The 17,839-nt window shown below is 32.9% G+C and overlaps 1 protein-coding gene across 1 annotated transcript in view; it reads right to left on the reverse strand.

Annotated features, from left to right (window-relative positions):
• Positions 1-6,909: 6,909 nt before the first annotated feature.
• The window catches only part of LOC142347894 (uncharacterized), a 69,095-nt gene continuing 58,165 nt past the window's right edge, over positions 6,910-17,839 (reverse strand). Inside the window, exons 10-11 of the mRNA XM_075399051.1 lie at positions 15,912-16,099; positions 6,910-7,320 (exon numbers count right to left, since the gene is read on the reverse strand). Of these exons, the coding sequence (XP_075255166.1) occupies positions 7,033-7,320; positions 15,912-16,099 (476 nt within the window). The 3' untranslated portion in view covers positions 6,910-7,032. The remainder of the gene's footprint in view (positions 7,321-15,911; positions 16,100-17,839) is intronic.

Here is a 17,839-nt window from a genome sequence, read left to right on the forward strand (position 1 = left end):
AGAGAGATGTTGGAGAATTCTGGGAGAATTCTGAAGTTTGAACACAAGAGCGTTTTCTGCACAAGCGACAGAAAGCTTTGATTTAGGGGGACTAAACTTTAAAGAGATTTAGAGGGAGATTGAACTTTGGAAGTTTGTAATTGCAAGACCAGTTGGGATACTGTGAGCGGTTTTGATTTAGTTCATTTGGGAATTGAACCACGGATATTGTCATTATCATTCTAATTAATATTATAAATTGTCTTGAATTTGTCTTTTCCATTGCTGTGCAAGTAATTCTCTTACATTCGTTATCCATATAACTAGAATTGATATTACGAGCCCCATTGTGAATTAACTTATTTCAAGGCAATCCAATTTGCAACAGCATACAAGAGTGGAAGAGGGGAAATCGCAGAGTAACAAGGTAACGCTTGCTTCACCAATTCAAAACCTTTGGTTTATTTTATTTGATCGATCTTCTGGGCGACAGAGTCCCCTCACTGTTGAGCCTAGCAGAAATTCAGAAGACGACATCAACGTAAACAATTGCAAAACTCACAGCGAAAAAAACCATCAATTGTAAATTAAATCAAATCAGTTTTTTGGAAAGCTGTAGTTTTTTAACGATATGGTTATTTATTATTTAATGAATAGATAAACTTGCAAAACAAACAATAAAATTACTGTCTGACAGAATTCAGTACAGTCAACTTAAGTAGCGAGTATAATCCGTGAGCAATTTTTAGCATTTATTTTAAATATTTAATTTGCTTCTTTTAAGAACAGAGAGCATCATCTGGTAAAAGACTTGGCGTTCTTGATGGAATACTAATTTCTACTTGTGAAACTTAATTGTGAAAAATTTATAACTTTGATGAAACAATTGTCTTTTTAATTTGGAAGGCATCATAATCTCACTGACAATCACTGGAATTGATTTGGATACTATAATCTTGTTGCACCAAAATTTCTAGTAGCTTTCATTACAGCCGTAGTCAATTCCAGCTGATTTCAGGAGCCAAAATTTGTTTTTGTTGCAATATTTGTCTTGTTCCCCAATTTCAACTGGTTCTCGAAAGAAAATGCAACATCAACATCAAATATGCGTGACCCCAATGTTCAGTTGTTTCGTTTTCTATAAAGCGGTTTTTTTGGATGGTGACTCAGATGTGTTTTTTTTTGGTTGAAATTTTACTGAAATCTAAAGAGCTGAGCTAGCGAGGTGTATCATTGAAGAAAACAGAACCTACTGGCTGCAAAGGCACTGCTTAGATTAGGTAAATTCAACACCTGTTACTACTTCAACAAATTCAGCCTTTAAAAAATTTAGTATTTGGGTGTATATTTGGAATCTAGACAGCAGGCAATCCTTTCATTGAAATTTAAGTCGAGGTTAAATCTTTTATATTTCAACACAACTTTGCTCTGGGGATAAGACACAGCTCTGTTCTGACTGGAAGTTCTGGGATAGCAACCTAGGGTGAAATTGAATTTATTAAACACAAATGTTTGTGCTCACAATTAAAAAACTTGCGTTTTTTCTAACAAAAACTTCCCAGTAGAAGTTTTGGTTTTTTCATGGCCTCAATGAAAGTTTCGTGTTGTGTTTTTCTGGCTAACCATTACAACATCGAGCAAAGATGCTCGGTAATGTGTTTTCGCGCATAATTTTCCGAACGCGAGCATTCACTTTTTGACCTTATTTTAATTATCTCAATTGCAGGATAGGGAAGAGATGGAAAAACTTCAAAAAAGCAGACCCTTTTTGAAAAAAACTGATGCATAAGCTTTTTTTACTTCAAACCTCATAGTTGGTTTTAAAAAACTGCATCAGAAGAGTTACCCTCTAATATTGAGACTTGGAGACAAAACAGAAACCAGAATTACAAAAAAACAAACTACAACGAAAAATGAATGCCATACATTTTTAACAACAGATTCGTAATAACAGATCCAAACTAGCATCAAATCAAACCCAATTTAAAAAAAGTTTTTCTGTTCGAGTAAAGACACGACAAATGAGGGCAAAAAAAGAATTCAAATAATTTTTTGAAGAAAACTGCCGCTACAACCGTAAGATATTCACCAAAAAAAATGTGTATATATTTTTAGTCAGCCCTAACTTGAGCTGTAATTAAAGTTTTAATTGCACCTTCTTTGCAAGTTATTTGTACCTTTAACTACTTTAGACTTTAAATTAAATCATCCTTGACTTTATGTATTATAGAACAAACAGAAAACAAATTTAAAAAAAGCAGCGCCCAATAAAAATAAGATTAATATTTGATAAGATTTGATAATAAAAATAAGATGGATAAGATCTAGCCTTGCTAGAAAGCTAGCCAATTAAAAACATAATTGCTTCAGGTTTTCTCATAGGAAGCGAAAATAAAACTAAACCTGTTCTGATATTAGGAATGTGTTGTCCGCAGTTTTTAGATTAAGATATCCAACAAACTCGAATCATGCAGTCGAGTGTTCACAAAACTCTAAAGCTTGATATCGTCATGGAAAAAATGAATAGGGAAAAGTTTGGACTTCTAATGATACGACTCACAGCTCTCTACATTGAACATATCCCACCAATAAATTAGAATATCCGTAAAAATTGGAATACTTTAGTACAATAGACCTGAAGACCATTTAATGAAAAAGAAATATTTTTTGAGCAACTGAGAACTACATTTTTTCAGAAGACTCCGAAAATCACTGCTAAGTGGAATGTTTTGAATATAGTAACATTTTTCTTAGAATTTTTGAAACGGTTTTCTTTCTTACTAGCTGAAGCTTCTCTGGTGTTTCAACCCCGTTTGAATTCCGTCGGAATATCGAATTGATTTTAAATTTCTTTTTATGTTTTTCCTAATTTTGAACCATTTCGTTAGATTTTTTTGTTGGTAAATCGCTTGCCCTGAAAATTTGCCGAATCTTTGCTTGCTTATATGATTGTGAAACTCAGCCAGTGATATTCATGTTTTGAAGTGTATTTACCAACTGATGCGTAAATTAAACAAGGCGGCTCGTTAATGTGCGTTCGCACATGATGTTCCGACCCGAGCTCATCTACATTTTTGACTAAAATGTCAACCAAATCAAGAGATAACAAAAATAGATGTTTGAGTTTAAAACAATCGTTACACATTCTATCTACTAATTGAATTACTAATGCCATGCTTCATTACAGCACCAACGTGACCTGACATTGAAGAGACTAGAAAAAAATAGCACCAACAAAATTTTGGCGGCAAAAAATGAATATCTAAATTTAAAAGCACCTGGTAACAACGTCAAAATGCAGTCAGATAAAACCTTAACTACACAAGTTTACCTTTTACTAACTATACAGCAGATGAAAAGTTTTCTTAACGAGACTAGGTAACAAGCCGACAAAAAAAAAACGAACAGTGAGGCGAAACTTAAAAATTAATCAACATTTTTTGCACCAAGAAAATTCAAAAATCTTAAAAAACATTGGTTTTTAATAAAAAAATCCTTGATAAATTACTAAAAAGTCATTACAAAACCAAAAGCACCCGTCTGTGGTCAGACTATGCCATAGAAAAAAACTAAAGAGAAACTCAAAAAATTACAAACGATTTGCGAAAACACAAACCTTTGCTACCATTAAAATCAATAGCTATCATCTGAATATGTATTTTTAATTGAGTTGTTATTTCTGCTATTTCAGTTGAAGGATTTATACTGAAAGATTAAATAAGTTTACTTGGGCCACATTTAAAAACCATTGGGATCTGTTATTACGCGATTGTTCTGAAGGAAGAGAAAAAGAAACGCAAAAAATGGCCATTCAATAAACGTTCAGAAAAACGAAACAACAGTGGCACATAATATCAATATATATGTTATTTCTTGAAATACACGAAATTCGATGGGACATCTGATTGATGAATAGAAGTTAAATTTGACGAAAGGAACTTATTCGCTATATACTGAATGTTTCGAGCAACATAATTCATTCAGTCTTCAATTACAAGCCTATGAGATCTGTGAGCAATTTACGGCTACCTAAAGAACAAAAACAGCGAATTCAGGAAAAAAAATTGAGCGACAAAAGGGTCGAAGGCATTAAAAAAATGAACTTTTCACTAAACACTCTTCAATTTTAAATTAATTTTTCAGGAGCAATGGGAAAACCTTTTTTATCAATATAATTTCAAAAAATCAACAAATATAAACAAATACATTAGACGCACGAAAATTGCGGGAAAACACGTATTATCAACGCCATTAAATTCATTAGCCTTCAACGGAAGCCAGTATATACAATAAATGATGCCTCGAGGGGACAATAAGTTTTTTTGCCAATCGTATTTCATCAATAAGACCTTACAACAAGTTAATGACTATGAAAACAACAACAGAGAGAGGCAAAAACCACAAATTCAGTAGAAAAGTGCCTGAAGAAAATGTCGAAGCAACTCAAATCATAAGCTCTTCCCTGAAAACTTTATTTATGATCCATTGAACTTCTTCCTTAAACCAATAGGGACTCTCAGCAGTAAGATGATGTGATAAGATTTCAAAAGGATCGAAAAACAAAATAAAGTACCCAAAAAAAATATGAATTCTCGTGGCATTGATGTTTTAAAACTAATAGGTAGAAGATAAAACCGCTAACCAGATTAATTTTGGCTATAGTAGAACGGAAATGGATTCTGTTAGAACCAACAATGACCAAGAGTATTCACGAAAAAAAATTAGGAATGGTTGAATTTCAAAAAAGTTTCGAAAAATTATTTTTAAACCCTTAACAGCCAGTAAACTCAATCTTTCATCGGAGCTCAATGACGATGCTCAGATATAACCCATAGGGTGGAAAATGATGTCTGTCATGCATAGATAGTTAAAAAGACATCACAATAAGTCTTATGACAGAAAACAATAACAAAAACAGCAAAAACTAAAATTCAGTAGAAAAATGCGATAAGAAAGTGTCGAAGACAATTAAACCATTAGCTATTCTCTGAAAACTTTCTCTGTGATCCACTGAACGTCCTCTCTAAGCCAATTGGATTACAATAATCTTTGGATAATGTGATAAAGAGTTCAAAAGTGACCAATAATTCAAAAAATCCAAAAAAAAATTTAAAAAAATTGAAATCTTTGTCATTGAAGTCATATAACCAATAGCTAGAAGATAAAACAGCTAAACAGAATATTTTTAGTCGCAGTAAAAAGCAAGTGGGTCCAGTCAATACTGAAACTCACTAACAGTTCAAGAAAAATTTAGGAATTGTAATTGTTCAAATAAAATTTTCGAAAAATGATTTTTATTTTAACAGACATTAAATTCAATAGCTTTCAACGTAAGTCAATAAAAACGCTCAAAGATGCCCCGGTGGCAGTACATTTATGTTTGTCATGCATAGGTATTCATTATGAGATCACAGTAAGTATAATGACTATTAAAACAACAAAAAAAAAACAGGAGAAAACCAAAAAATCAGTAGAAAAGTGCAAGAAGAACGTGTCGAAGCCATTTAAACCATAAATTTTTGTTTAAAATTTTTATTGGTCATCCACAGAACATCGTTTTTAAGCTAATGGGAACTGTCAATATTTGGATAATGTGATAAGATTTCAAAAGTAACCAATAATACGTAAAAATCCAAAAAAAATTTTAAAAAATTGAAATTTTTTGTCATTGAAGTCATATAACCAATAGATAGAAGATAAAACCGCTAACCAGTTTAGTTTTGGTTGCAGTAGGAAGGAAGAGGGTGCTCTCACCCCTGGACTGACTTACAATTCACTATAATAAGATTATGATTCTTTAATATTCAAAAAAAAATTCGAAAAATTATTTTTTAAGTCTTAACAGCCATTAGCCGCCCCCTCAATGAAATAGACATGTTCACTTAATGCTCATTATGGAACATATTGCACTGTTAGTCAATGAATCCCTACCATAGGACTCCAAAAAAAATAGTAAAACTTCAAAAAGAAATTCAAAATTTCATTCAAAATTACGAAAACTCAGAATCGAAGCCAAAAAAAAACATGAGCAATTCCTTGAAAACGACGTTTTTTGTTCATTGCGCTTCATTCGACTATAAAGGAGTTTTGTCATTAATAGAACGTCGATATAAAATGTGACTTGTCTCTAGGTGACTTAAAAAAGCAAAAAAGAGAAAAGTTTTATTAAAAAAAGGGCTCTCAATTAGAGTTCGATTTTTTTTTGATAGTGAACTTCCCTATGAGACCAGAACTAGTCTTTCTATCGCCTTGCATTCAACTTTTACGAACTCAAAATTTATTCTTTTTATAGAAATTTGAATTAATGTTTTCGTAAAAAAGATCTTAGTTTGAAGAAAATTGTACTAAAAGTGAACAATCATGCTAAAGATCCCATTGTTCACACAAAACTTCAATCCTCGATAACTCCTCGAAAAAAACGAAATTCAAAAAAATCTTTTTACTTTTGAATTCTACGCTGGACCAGCTTTTTAATGATACCACTCACATTTCTCTACGACGAATATATCGATCGGCCAAAATTCACTGAACAAAAAAAAACCCATTTGAGTATATAGTTCCTTCCCCCACAAGTGGGGTCGGAACAATGATAATATCCTGCAATGTTACTGGCGGCAAAATATTGAGGGGACGTGATTAATCTACACAGCCGGATCGCTTCGGAACACGACTAGTCTTTTTGGAGTATTCGTGATGTTTGCCCAGATTTTTCTCTTCCGTTGCACTTGCCTAGACATCCTTAACCTCAAATTTTCCCATCAGAGTTTTTAATTATTTCCTGTGTATGTCCTGCGAGGTTAGTTCCTCCTGCGTATGAGCCAGGAGGCTTCGATGACCATTACAGCGAAGTAATTGTCAGTGTCCTCGGGGACTTAAGCTATTACTGCTGTTCCTAAGAATGTATGATCACGTTGCTTTTCATTTGAGAACTTTTTCGAAACTCATGTTTAGTTCCAATATTTTGGAGTATTATAGCTCTCTATATGAAAATATTCCAAATATTTACATCGAAATGTCTTTTTTCGCAGTTAGCTTCCAAATTTACAAGTCTCTCTATCTCAAAAGTCCGACCAAGGCAAGGTGGGAAAATCCAGTGTAAACCAGAATCTTGGTCAAGCTCAGGTGAATTTGATCAGCCAAATCGAACGAAATCTGAATTGCGCTGTCATTATTTTCTATAATATCCTCAATTATTTCATGAACAGCCTGAAAGAGTTCCCGGATGCCACCCGATTTACTTCCCTGCAAAAGAGAGGCTGCAGCTGTTGCGTACTTAGTGTAGAAGAGCGGGTCTTTTGAGTTGATTATGTCCAAGATACAATTCGTATCATTCAGGCAATTCTGAAATATCATTAAAAGGTAAATAAATTTGTGTTGGGTTATATAAATTGAAATCCCGGATTGACCATGCGACCAGACCATTAAGAACACTTCGTTGATTTGGACAAACTAAACCTAAAACTGTGTTTTTCAATTCAAGGTGTGAGTTTATGACCAGAATTTAAAAAAACCCACGGGGAAGGGGTTAAAGTGTTTTCATTACAAGGAAGTACGAGGTTGCTTTCGCAGTCTGGATAAAGTCTGATCAAGAACGAACTAAGGTCTGATAATTGCCGAAAAGTCTGGATTCTTCTTAAAACAATTGTTTTGCTTTATTATGTTGTATATCTGACCAATTCAAAGTATATTAAAAACTTAAAAACCTAACTATAACATTCTAAAAGTGATTTTCAAGTGTTAAAAGGTTTTTTAAAGGGAAAGGAACTACAATATGAGAAAATTGACTTCTGGCAAATTGAAGGCAGCATCAAGCTTCATTTCAAAAAAAAATTTAGAGAACTTTGAGCAACTGGTCGTAAATCGTTCTCAAAAGTAACTGTTTTTCTCCTATTGCCTAACCGGATTATACTAGTACTGACCATGAAGCACCATCGGGCAATTTTTTTATGTTTTTAGGGCAGTTTATCTCTTTTCTAACAAATTCTGCAAGGTAAACTTGATTTTTTTGCAGAACCTTGCAATATTAAGCTATTTCTAACGCATAGTTTGGGATTTTTCATTTGTAAAGTTTGTTGCGTTATGCTGAAACATGGTTCAAATGATCTACTTGCGAAAAGAACTCCACCGATTATCAGATCTGGTTTAGTTATTCTCCAGAGGTCAGGTTTTCTCAGAAGGATATCCGACTTGAAGTTTTATCTGAACAAAAAATTACAAGTAATTACCGATCTTAACTGTTATTTTAAGACGAAAACCAATATATGATCAGTTTTGACCGTTTTTAAACTTAGGAATGATCGTTATTGGCCGCTGTCTGTAGGAAAAGTCCGTTTTTGACACTGTTTCTTAAAATTATTGTTTTTTACCCTATTTTAATGCATCCAATAATTTTGATGAATCCAGACAAAATCTTTGCCAGAAAATTTTCACGAATAGTCTCTTCACGATATTGGCTAGTTACAGGTTGGCATTCTTCTTAGTGTCATTTACTTATCTTACAGGAAATCATTTGTTTTTTGTTCCGACCCTCTTGAGGGGAGAGGAACTATATACTCAACTGGGTTTTTTTTTGTTCCGTGAATTTTCGCCGCTCGATATATTCATCGTAGAGAGTTGAGACTGGTATCATTAGAAAGCTCATCCAGCGTAGAATATGGAATTAAAAAGATTTGTTTAATTTTCGATTTCTACAGAGAGTTATCGAGGTTTAAAGTTCTGAGAAAAGAAGAGTGAATTCACGTTGTTTTTATTCACATTTTCCGGAATTTTTGCCTAAATTTTTTCGTCGATTTTGCTGAAATTTGTTATAATTTTTAAGAATAGTGTCGTTGATTTTATTTTTGAAGACGAACAAGCATTGTTGATTGTTTTGATTTAATTTTTTGGTCAAAAAATCTGGATAAACATTTCAAAATTTAGACTTTTTCATCAAAAACAGCACGAAATAAGCTAATTTAGTCCACTTTGATTAAATTTGCCGACAGTACATCCCCAAACAACACTTAAAAAATCTTTGTAGACTCAGAGGGGGCTATTTCTACTTCAGAGTCCGCTGAGAGTGCACTGTAGTTAAAACCTTGCCGTTTTTTGCCAACTTTACTCAATGAGTATCAAAAATGCAGAATTTATTTTGAGTTTTCAACTAACAAATTATCTATATCTACAACATTCGAAAAATCAGTTATTCCTAAGGGACAATAAGTATTATTAGGGCTTGTTTTTGGCCATTCTAGGACTGTTACAATCCAAAAAAAATCGGGTTTTAATCAGTCGGTCTTTTTTTTAAAAAAAAAGACTTTTTTTTAATAATAAAAAACAGAACATATCAAATCAAAGCTCAGGAGTGATAGGTCCACCCGATTTGCTTGTTAAGCAGCTCCAAGCTAATGCATTAAGTTTTTTAATTGAAAATTTATGGTCGTTTCTTTTTTTAAAAATAATTGACCTTTCAATAAATAATGGCTTAATTAACTTTTCCTCTACTTTTTTTCTTAATTTGTACAACTTCCAGCTTAATGTCAGCAAAAAAACGACCGCTTCTTCTTTCGACTTATTTAACATTTATTCTCAGTTGCAGTTTTAAGCCTGAAATTATTGTTTTCTGGCTTTGATACCACAAGATTTCAGATTTTTTTTGTTTTGATATTTGCCAGTTTTTCACGTTTTCTAATTTTGTCACATTATCACATTTTTGACGGTTCTCATGTCACCTCATTAGCATTCAGAATAAGGCACAATTGAACATATTAAAATTCTGAAAGATATACATCATCGTTTTAACGGCCTCGACGCCTCTTTCTTGAAGAAATCAATTGAATTTTTTAATTTTGTCTCTAACTGTCATTTATACTTTGTCATTTCGGTCGAATGAAATTTCCTGTATAGTGATTGCTTTCATTGGCTTTTCATACAAGAGTAGAAGAACCGATATTCTGATATTAGTAGATAGCTGATGGCTTTCACGACGATCAAAACAATCGTTTTCCAAAATTTAAAAAAAAAAAATTTTCAACTTCGCAATTTTGTTCTTTTTATGTTTCTTTTTGTTACCTAATCTCGTTAGTTAACTACAGGTCAAATATAACATTATGGGTGTCAAAGGAATAGGAGGGATTGGTGTCCCAAAATCTTTTAAAGAATTTGTTATGACCTTACTGGCTTCGACACCGGTTTTTCACAAAAAAAAAGTAAACTAATGTGATTTTTGTCATATTTGACGTTCTTTTTGTAGATGCAAGAAATATTCTGGATAATTACAGGTCTCGAGGGCTTTTTTTTAAATAAACGACCCTATTTAAATAGCTCTTTTTGTTATTAATGCCTTTCATGACATTAAATGTAATTTTGTTTCGAAAAAAAATTACATACTTTAGCCTTTCGCTTTTTTGTCTGCTTGTTACCTAGTCTTACTAATGAATAGCCACGTACTAAATTATAGCTGTTTGAAGAAGGTGCAATCAAATGTATTTTGAGTGCCAAAAATTGGCTTGACGGTTTTGACAGCGTTTTCTGGCAAGTTTCAATTGAAATTTTGTTTGTTCTTTGTTGTTCTTTTTAGCCGCTTTAAAAAATGAATAAGGACAGGTCCTAATGCCCTTCTATAGAAGTAGTGAAAATCGTAAATTTTTGGTAATATTAATTGATTCCTAATGGTATTTATTACTTTGAAGTTAACTGTTTCAAAAAATAAGTTAATTTTTTTACTTTACTGTTTTTGTTCTTTCTTGTATAATTGTTACCAAACCTTTTTATGGACTGGTCGCATATGTTTTCTGGGGATTTATAAGTTATTTTTGTTTAGTTTTGGGTTTATCTGACGGTATGTTGATTTTGTTATTAAATTTAGTTTCTAAGAGGGACATAAATTTTTTGATGTAATTAATGTTTGTTGTTGTTGTTGTTTGATTTTGCTTTTCGTCTTGACTCGCTTTCTTAATATTGACATATTACAGCAATCCAATGCATCAACTTTTACTCCACTGAGTTGTTTGCTTTGGAGGCTATCTTATCGTTGATACAGACAATTATGCCAAATTTGTGGATGAGCGGGTTCGGAACCTTATGTGCCATCGCACATTACCGAGCCGCCTTGTTGATAAAATGCTCAAAATAACTTTGCACGATCAAATAACCGAAGGTCGGTGGCAGAGCAAATCAGCGCTGATTAGTCTAAAGACTTTCTGTTTTTTTTTTGGATGCCGGCACTCTGTTCATGTAACAAATTACATTGGACAGCCAGAATTTTTGAGTAAAGTTTGCTGCATGAAAACTAATATGTTCAGCTTAACCCCCGCTAACAAGGTTTTCTTTATATGCGATTCAAACTCCCCCGTGCGAGCGAACTCTATGACCTCAATATAAAAATAAGGCTGGTTCAGCACTGACATGCTCAGAGACTCAATTCCGGGTATCTACTTTAACTGAATTCAGAAGAATTGCCACTTCCTCTGCCTTCTTTGCAATATAGTTTTATAATATTCAAACAAAATTGACTACATTATACGAGAAGATTATTGACAAAAGTTTTTAATGTGAGCGTTTCTGAAACATGCGTAACCCTTGTCGAGACCGGATGTTTAAATTGTAGGACCCTTCAAGTCGGTTAGTGAATTTCTACATTTCTTGCGAAACCGTTCCTGTCGAGTTCATCTATAATCTGCTAATTCACCTTAACATACTATCATTTACCTTTTGAATCGTCGCGAGTGAATTAGTTGTTCAGCTTGTATAACATAATCCATTGTTGCCTCCAAAGTTGAAAAAACGATACTTTTTTTTATTTTTTATCAACCTAATAGGTTCTTTTGCAATTCAACTAATAAAATCTAAATCTCACTGGGCCTCTTTATTTCAATTTCAAGGCGGAAAAATCTGCCCTAATTTAAACTTTTGGAGCCCGATTGATTTTTAAGAATATTCTTAAAATTTTATACCTTTTTCAACTATTGCTGAATTTTCATCTTCATATGTCAGCATTTTTCTTCGAGCTAACAAATTGTCCTTCGTTCCTCTTATACCAATTTCTTTAAGATTATTTATCTTATACTTTGCTTTTGTTGTTGAGCAGTATATGTGCACAGTTTTAGCTTCCGTTTTTTTGCCTTTTCCCTACATTTTAAGCAGAATTGTTTTCGTTGAATAATTTTTGTCAAAAGTTTTAGGTCGAGTGTTTATGTTGTAACAACCTGCATTGCCTAGAAAGAACTCACTTTCCTTTAGGTTAAACATCCGAACTCGACCCGGGGAAAAATAAAAAATGATCTTCCCCAAAAACTAACGGTGAAGAATTGTTAAAAAATTTCAAAAGGATTACTTCTGATAGAAAAAAAATGAGTTGGACGAATGGCCGTAATAGCTTTTTCAAAATATATCTTTTGTTTTTTGATTAAGCAAAATATTAAAGTAAAGGTTTTCAAATTTTGTCGAACTTGACATTAGTTTCAATTCAACAATAATTTATTCAGAGCACTCTTCAAGTGTTTTTTTGAAGAAAATTTTAAATAGTGACCTGTTGTAACGCTAGCATTAGAGCATTTAAATAATGTTAAAAGTTGATATGCATAAAAATAACAAATAATGAATATCATTTTTTTTTGTTCCGACCCACTTTAGTGGGGGAGGAACTATTACTCAAATGGGTTTTTTTTTGTTCAGTCAATTCTGGCCGATCGATATAATCATTGTAGAGAGTTGTGAGTGGTATCATTAAACAAAACGTCCAGCACAGAATATGGAATTAAACAGATTTTTTCAATTTTGACTTTTTATAGGGAGTTATCGTGCATTAAATATTTGTGAATATTAGACGTATTTTAGCCGTTTTTATTCACTTTTTTGGTATTTTTGACATAATTTTCGTCAATTTTGATAAAATTCGTACAAATTGTTAACTGTAGTGTTATTATTTTTATCCCTTAAGATTGAGCCGGGATGCTGAAATGTTCGGTTTGCGTTTGTTGGCTAAAATTTACGCTAAATTTTTCAAAATTCTACTTTTTTTGGGACCAAAATTGGGACCAAATTTGATTTTTCAGCCGACTGGCTTAATATTTGCTGGAATTAAATTCCTTAAAACAGCGTCCATATTCTTTTCAAGCTAACAACCGAGCTAGTTTTACACCAAATGGCTTTGATAGTGTTCTGGAGTTGCCAGTTTTTTGCAAATTTCAATTCATGAAATATACAAAACAAATTTTTTTTGACAAACTGAAAGATTTTGCGAAAAAAATATCTATTTTGCAACCATTTGACCAAATGAGTATTTTACTAGACGGGCAGCAACATCTGGGCTGATCTTGATCTCGCCATGGATCCTTACGATAAAAAATTTTTTAGATTTTAATGGGGAGCAATTTTTTTTTCAAAATAACTCCGCTATGTAAACGATTTCTATGTATAATTTTTTTAATTACAAGAACTTCAAATCAGCGCCCAATTAGTGACAGATAGTATTTACAAACGAGATTAATTTACGGTTTTAGAGTTAAGTGCGTGGTTTCTATGGCTCTGACCAAATGTTTACGTAAAAATCTTTTATGTACTTCCTGATTTTTGCTTTCATTTGTTGTCTTTTTGCCCAATCTTCATGCCCAATAACTTATTTTTCGCAATCAAAGATCCAGTCACTTTTCAGGAGTTATTCGTGAACCTTGACATCTCTTTCAGTTGTTATCTAGTGTCTGCTATGACTTTGAATATATTTGTTTTAAGAAAACATCTGTTAATTTTTGATTTTTGCCAATATTTTATCTTATTTTTCTCAGCTTTGGGTGCAGTATCAATTAAAAATTACAGAAACCAGTTTCACGTGGATTATAAACGTTATAATTAAGGTCCGTAATTTTTTAAGTTCAACTAAGGGTCTCTTTGTTTTGATACTACGCATTTTCACTTTTTTGAGCATAACTGCATATTTTATGAGTTCAGTTTGTTTCCTTGTCGTATTATTGCATTATTGATAACTGTAATTGAGGGAGAGCATAGTAGGAAAAATGAGCAGCGATGGGAAAACGCGTATCTGAATCTTTAATTGTTTTTGTCATATAGTTTATACTTTTTGGGCTGAGACACAGTTATCACGCAAAATTTTGTGGACTTTTTTTTGTTTTTGCCTATGTTTGTCCTTCTTTTTGTTCTTATACGCCATATACCTACTAAGGATAGGTCTCAATTGATTCTTCAGGTCGTCTAACTGAACCTAGTTAAAGAATTCAGTTCACAGCTGTTTGTTTTAATGACCTTCAACTGTATCATTTTTGCTTTCATTTTCGTAACCAAGTGACTCAATCTCACAAATCAGAAGTCTCAATTAATTTTCTCGATTTTATCATGTTCTCGTACAATTTGCGCTTTGTTATTCACTGTGACTGACTGCTTCGACCAATTAATTTCATAAAGACTTTTCGAGATTTCTAAAGTGTTCAATTTCTGGGTATTTTGTTTTCATGTCCACGTCATCCTTTTAGAAGGAAGACTCTTTGATGTTAAAATGAGGAGAAAGTATACAATTCTTGCAGGTAACAACTTATAATTATATTGCCTTGAACAGTGTGATCTCGTAAAATTGTTTGGCTTCTTTTTATATTTGTTGTTTTTGTTATGGTCGTGGTTTAGTCTCATTTTTATCAGGCCCAATTGGCTTCCTGGTGTATTGCAGCTTACTCCATCGCTGTTTTTTGAAATCTTTTTGAAGTCTGTTTGGCTTTTGAAAATATTTGTTTTCAAAAACGTAATTGGGTTTTTTTAACTTCATCATTTTTAGTTAATTTTTTGGTGGATTTGTAGCTCAGTCTCTGTAAACACATGTGACAACCCATTTCCAGTGATCTATTATTTAATCTATATAACGGTGTTAGCTTTGAACATTTGTTTCTCGGCTTTTTAACTGCTGTTGCTACGAGATTTCATAAAATATTTGAGATTTTTTGTATTTGTACATTTTATAGGATTTTTGTTTTTTTTTATTTACAACAATAAGCGTAGGTCCCATGTCCCATTGGCTTTTTAACTTTGCGCAATTAAACATTGGATAAAGACATGTTTCAATTGCCTCCTATAGAGATATAAATGAACATTTTAGGGTATTCAGTGAATTTAATTCTTTTCAAAAATAGAAACGTAGTTTTGAACTTCGCGCCTCTTTGCTCTTTTTTGTCGACCTATTAACCAGTTGTATTGAGGACAGGTTCCATATTTTTTCTAATGACGTATAGGCTAAATTGTTTTGTTTAGATTTTGTCTGATGCGAGTTTGATTTTGTTATGAATTTATTTCTTATAGAAATCGAGTTATGATCGTAAATAATGTTTGTTGTTTGATATCTATTATTGTCCTTTCTAGTAATCATATTATCTATAACGTTCATCGGCCATCTAGAGTGGCATTATTGTATTCCACTGGCTATTTATGGAACGGTAAGAATGTTTTGAAAGTTTTTTATCTCTCCATCATTTGGTAACAAATTAAGTCAAGAATGTGGTTGAGCGGGGGTCGGAAACTTAAGTTGCGTACGCACATTACCGAGCCTCCTTGTTTGTTTTACTTCGCCATAAACAGGACCATATGATATATCTTATCAATTTTCATACACTAAGAGCAGCTTCATGTTCATTCTTATAATTAAAATAAACGAATTTTTTATTAGTCTAAGCGTTCCTTCATATCTATTATTTATTTTTTCAAGTAATTGTCAGGTTTTCATTTTTTTCCATTTACTCGTCCAAAAACACCAATCAGACTGCTTCTGATAGTTCAAGTAACAAATGCAGTATTTTAGAACCTTGTTGGACACGATGTAGTCCGTTGATTGGTTAGCAAGCCGCGATTTTTTTCCTTTTCGTTATATAGGTATATAACCAAACGATTTAATAGAAGATTTATCCGATCAACCTGGGTAAAAATAGGGTAAGAGAGCGAAATTGTATAAAAGTTACCTCAGAGTATGTTTCTTGATTTGCCTCAGAAGCAGTGTAAACAGGGTACACTGGACCATTATTAATGTCAGATTGGATCTCTGTCACGCACTGGGATATCCAGTCACTCTGGTTCACCACTTTCCACGTCTCCCCAAAAAAGGAATGAAGATCCTTGGAACTGGTCTCTATGTTGATCACGGTCCCGCCTCAAATACAATACTTTTCTGGTTCTCTCTCCTTGAGCATGGGGTGGGAGGGTGTTGGTTGGAGTATTTGGTTAAGAAAAACTCAAATTCTGTGTAGTATACCACAAATTGGGTATAAAAAGGAAAAAACAAACATCCAGATTGGGGTTCGGATGTTAACCTTGCAATATCTTGCAAGATTACCATAAGTCTTGTAAGAATTATGCAAGATTAACATCTACAAGAGTTCTTCATCATTAATATCTGAAAAGCATCTGAAAAAGCTAACAAAAGGCATGAGGAGCTTCAACAATACGCAAAATGAACTCAAAAAGTCAAATAAAGTGATAGTAGTATATCAATCAATTTTTTTTCATTAGAAGTTTTTTTTCAGATTTAGAGTACAAATTTATAAAGATCTAGAATAAGATCAACTTTAGTTTTTCATATAAAAATTTTATAAGAAACAATTTTTACTTTTTTACAGGAGAAGATTAAATCTGAGTTTTTATATGGTTCTAAAGTTGTCAAAAGGTGCGATCAAGGGAAAGAACAATAACGGTTTATCCCTATTAGACTACTGGACATTTTGCTATTAGACTACTAGACATTATTTTACATAATTTTAATTTAATTCCTTACTTTAACCACGAGCAACTATAGCTTGCAAAAAGATGATACACAGAAGAGAACCAATGAGTGCAGAGCTCGACTGGAACAAACTTGCAAGAATTTTGCAAGATAACCACCATATTGTATGATTTGCAGGATTAACGTTTTCTTTGAAAACTTGGCATAGTTAACTTTCTTGGGAGTACAACGTCGCATTTTGGCCCGGACAAACTGGAAGCATTTTCTTTTGAGCTCTTTTTTGTTGTTAGGTGGTCAAAGTGTCAGTAGATACCCAGACTTTAGTCTCAGAGCATTTCAGCGCTGAGCCAGCACACTTCAAGTGTACAAACTTAATTCAGCTCTGAAATATTGCATCTCCAGAACATATTAATTTTCTTTATGTGTAATTCTTCTGCATTATGATTATATTGAGGTCATGGAGTTAGCCCAAGCTAAACTTATCATGTGCAGTCTGATAATTACTCACACCCCAAAATTAAGTCTGAGCAGAGTAATGTCATACTTTTGTAGCGTATAACTGCTAATTACTATAGTAGTATACCCACTCTTTATATGTAAGCTAGTTCGTAGGCAATTACCACAAAGCTGATTTAGCTTATTGGTTACGACTTGATACGCAAGTTAAATGTTTCAGGTACCCACGCGGAAATTAGAATCGCATATAAATCAAACCTTGTTGGCGGGAGTTAAGCTGAGCATATAATTTTTCATGCAGCAAGTTTTACTCAAAAATCAACACTGGCCCGTGTAAATTGGTTCATGAACAGAGTATTGGGCATCCTAAAAAACAAAATGTCTCTAGACTGATTCAGCGTTGATTTACGCTGCCACCAACCTCCGGGTATGAGCAAATATTTTTGTACCAAATGCAGTGAACGTGTGCAATATAATGTATGAAAATTTCTAAAAGCGTTTCAATGTGTAGTTTCAAGTGCTGAATGTGCTGAAATAATACTTCAGTTTTCTTCAACGCATTGCTTAAAGAAACTCAGTATTTTTCCTACAATATTTCCTCGTTGGAAAGAAAATCGCACGTTTTCAGCTCCTTTTAAATTTTTTTTCGGCACAATTTTTAGAAGAATGCAGCATTGCCTCAGCAAAAACCTTAAATAAAATCGCCACTTCAAT

Source organism: Convolutriloba macropyga, chromosome 10 (assembly GCF_964194025.1).
Source record: "Convolutriloba macropyga chromosome 10, txConMacr16.3, whole genome shotgun sequence".
NCBI classification, from domain to species: Eukaryota; Metazoa; Xenacoelomorpha; order Acoela; family Convolutidae; genus Convolutriloba; species Convolutriloba macropyga.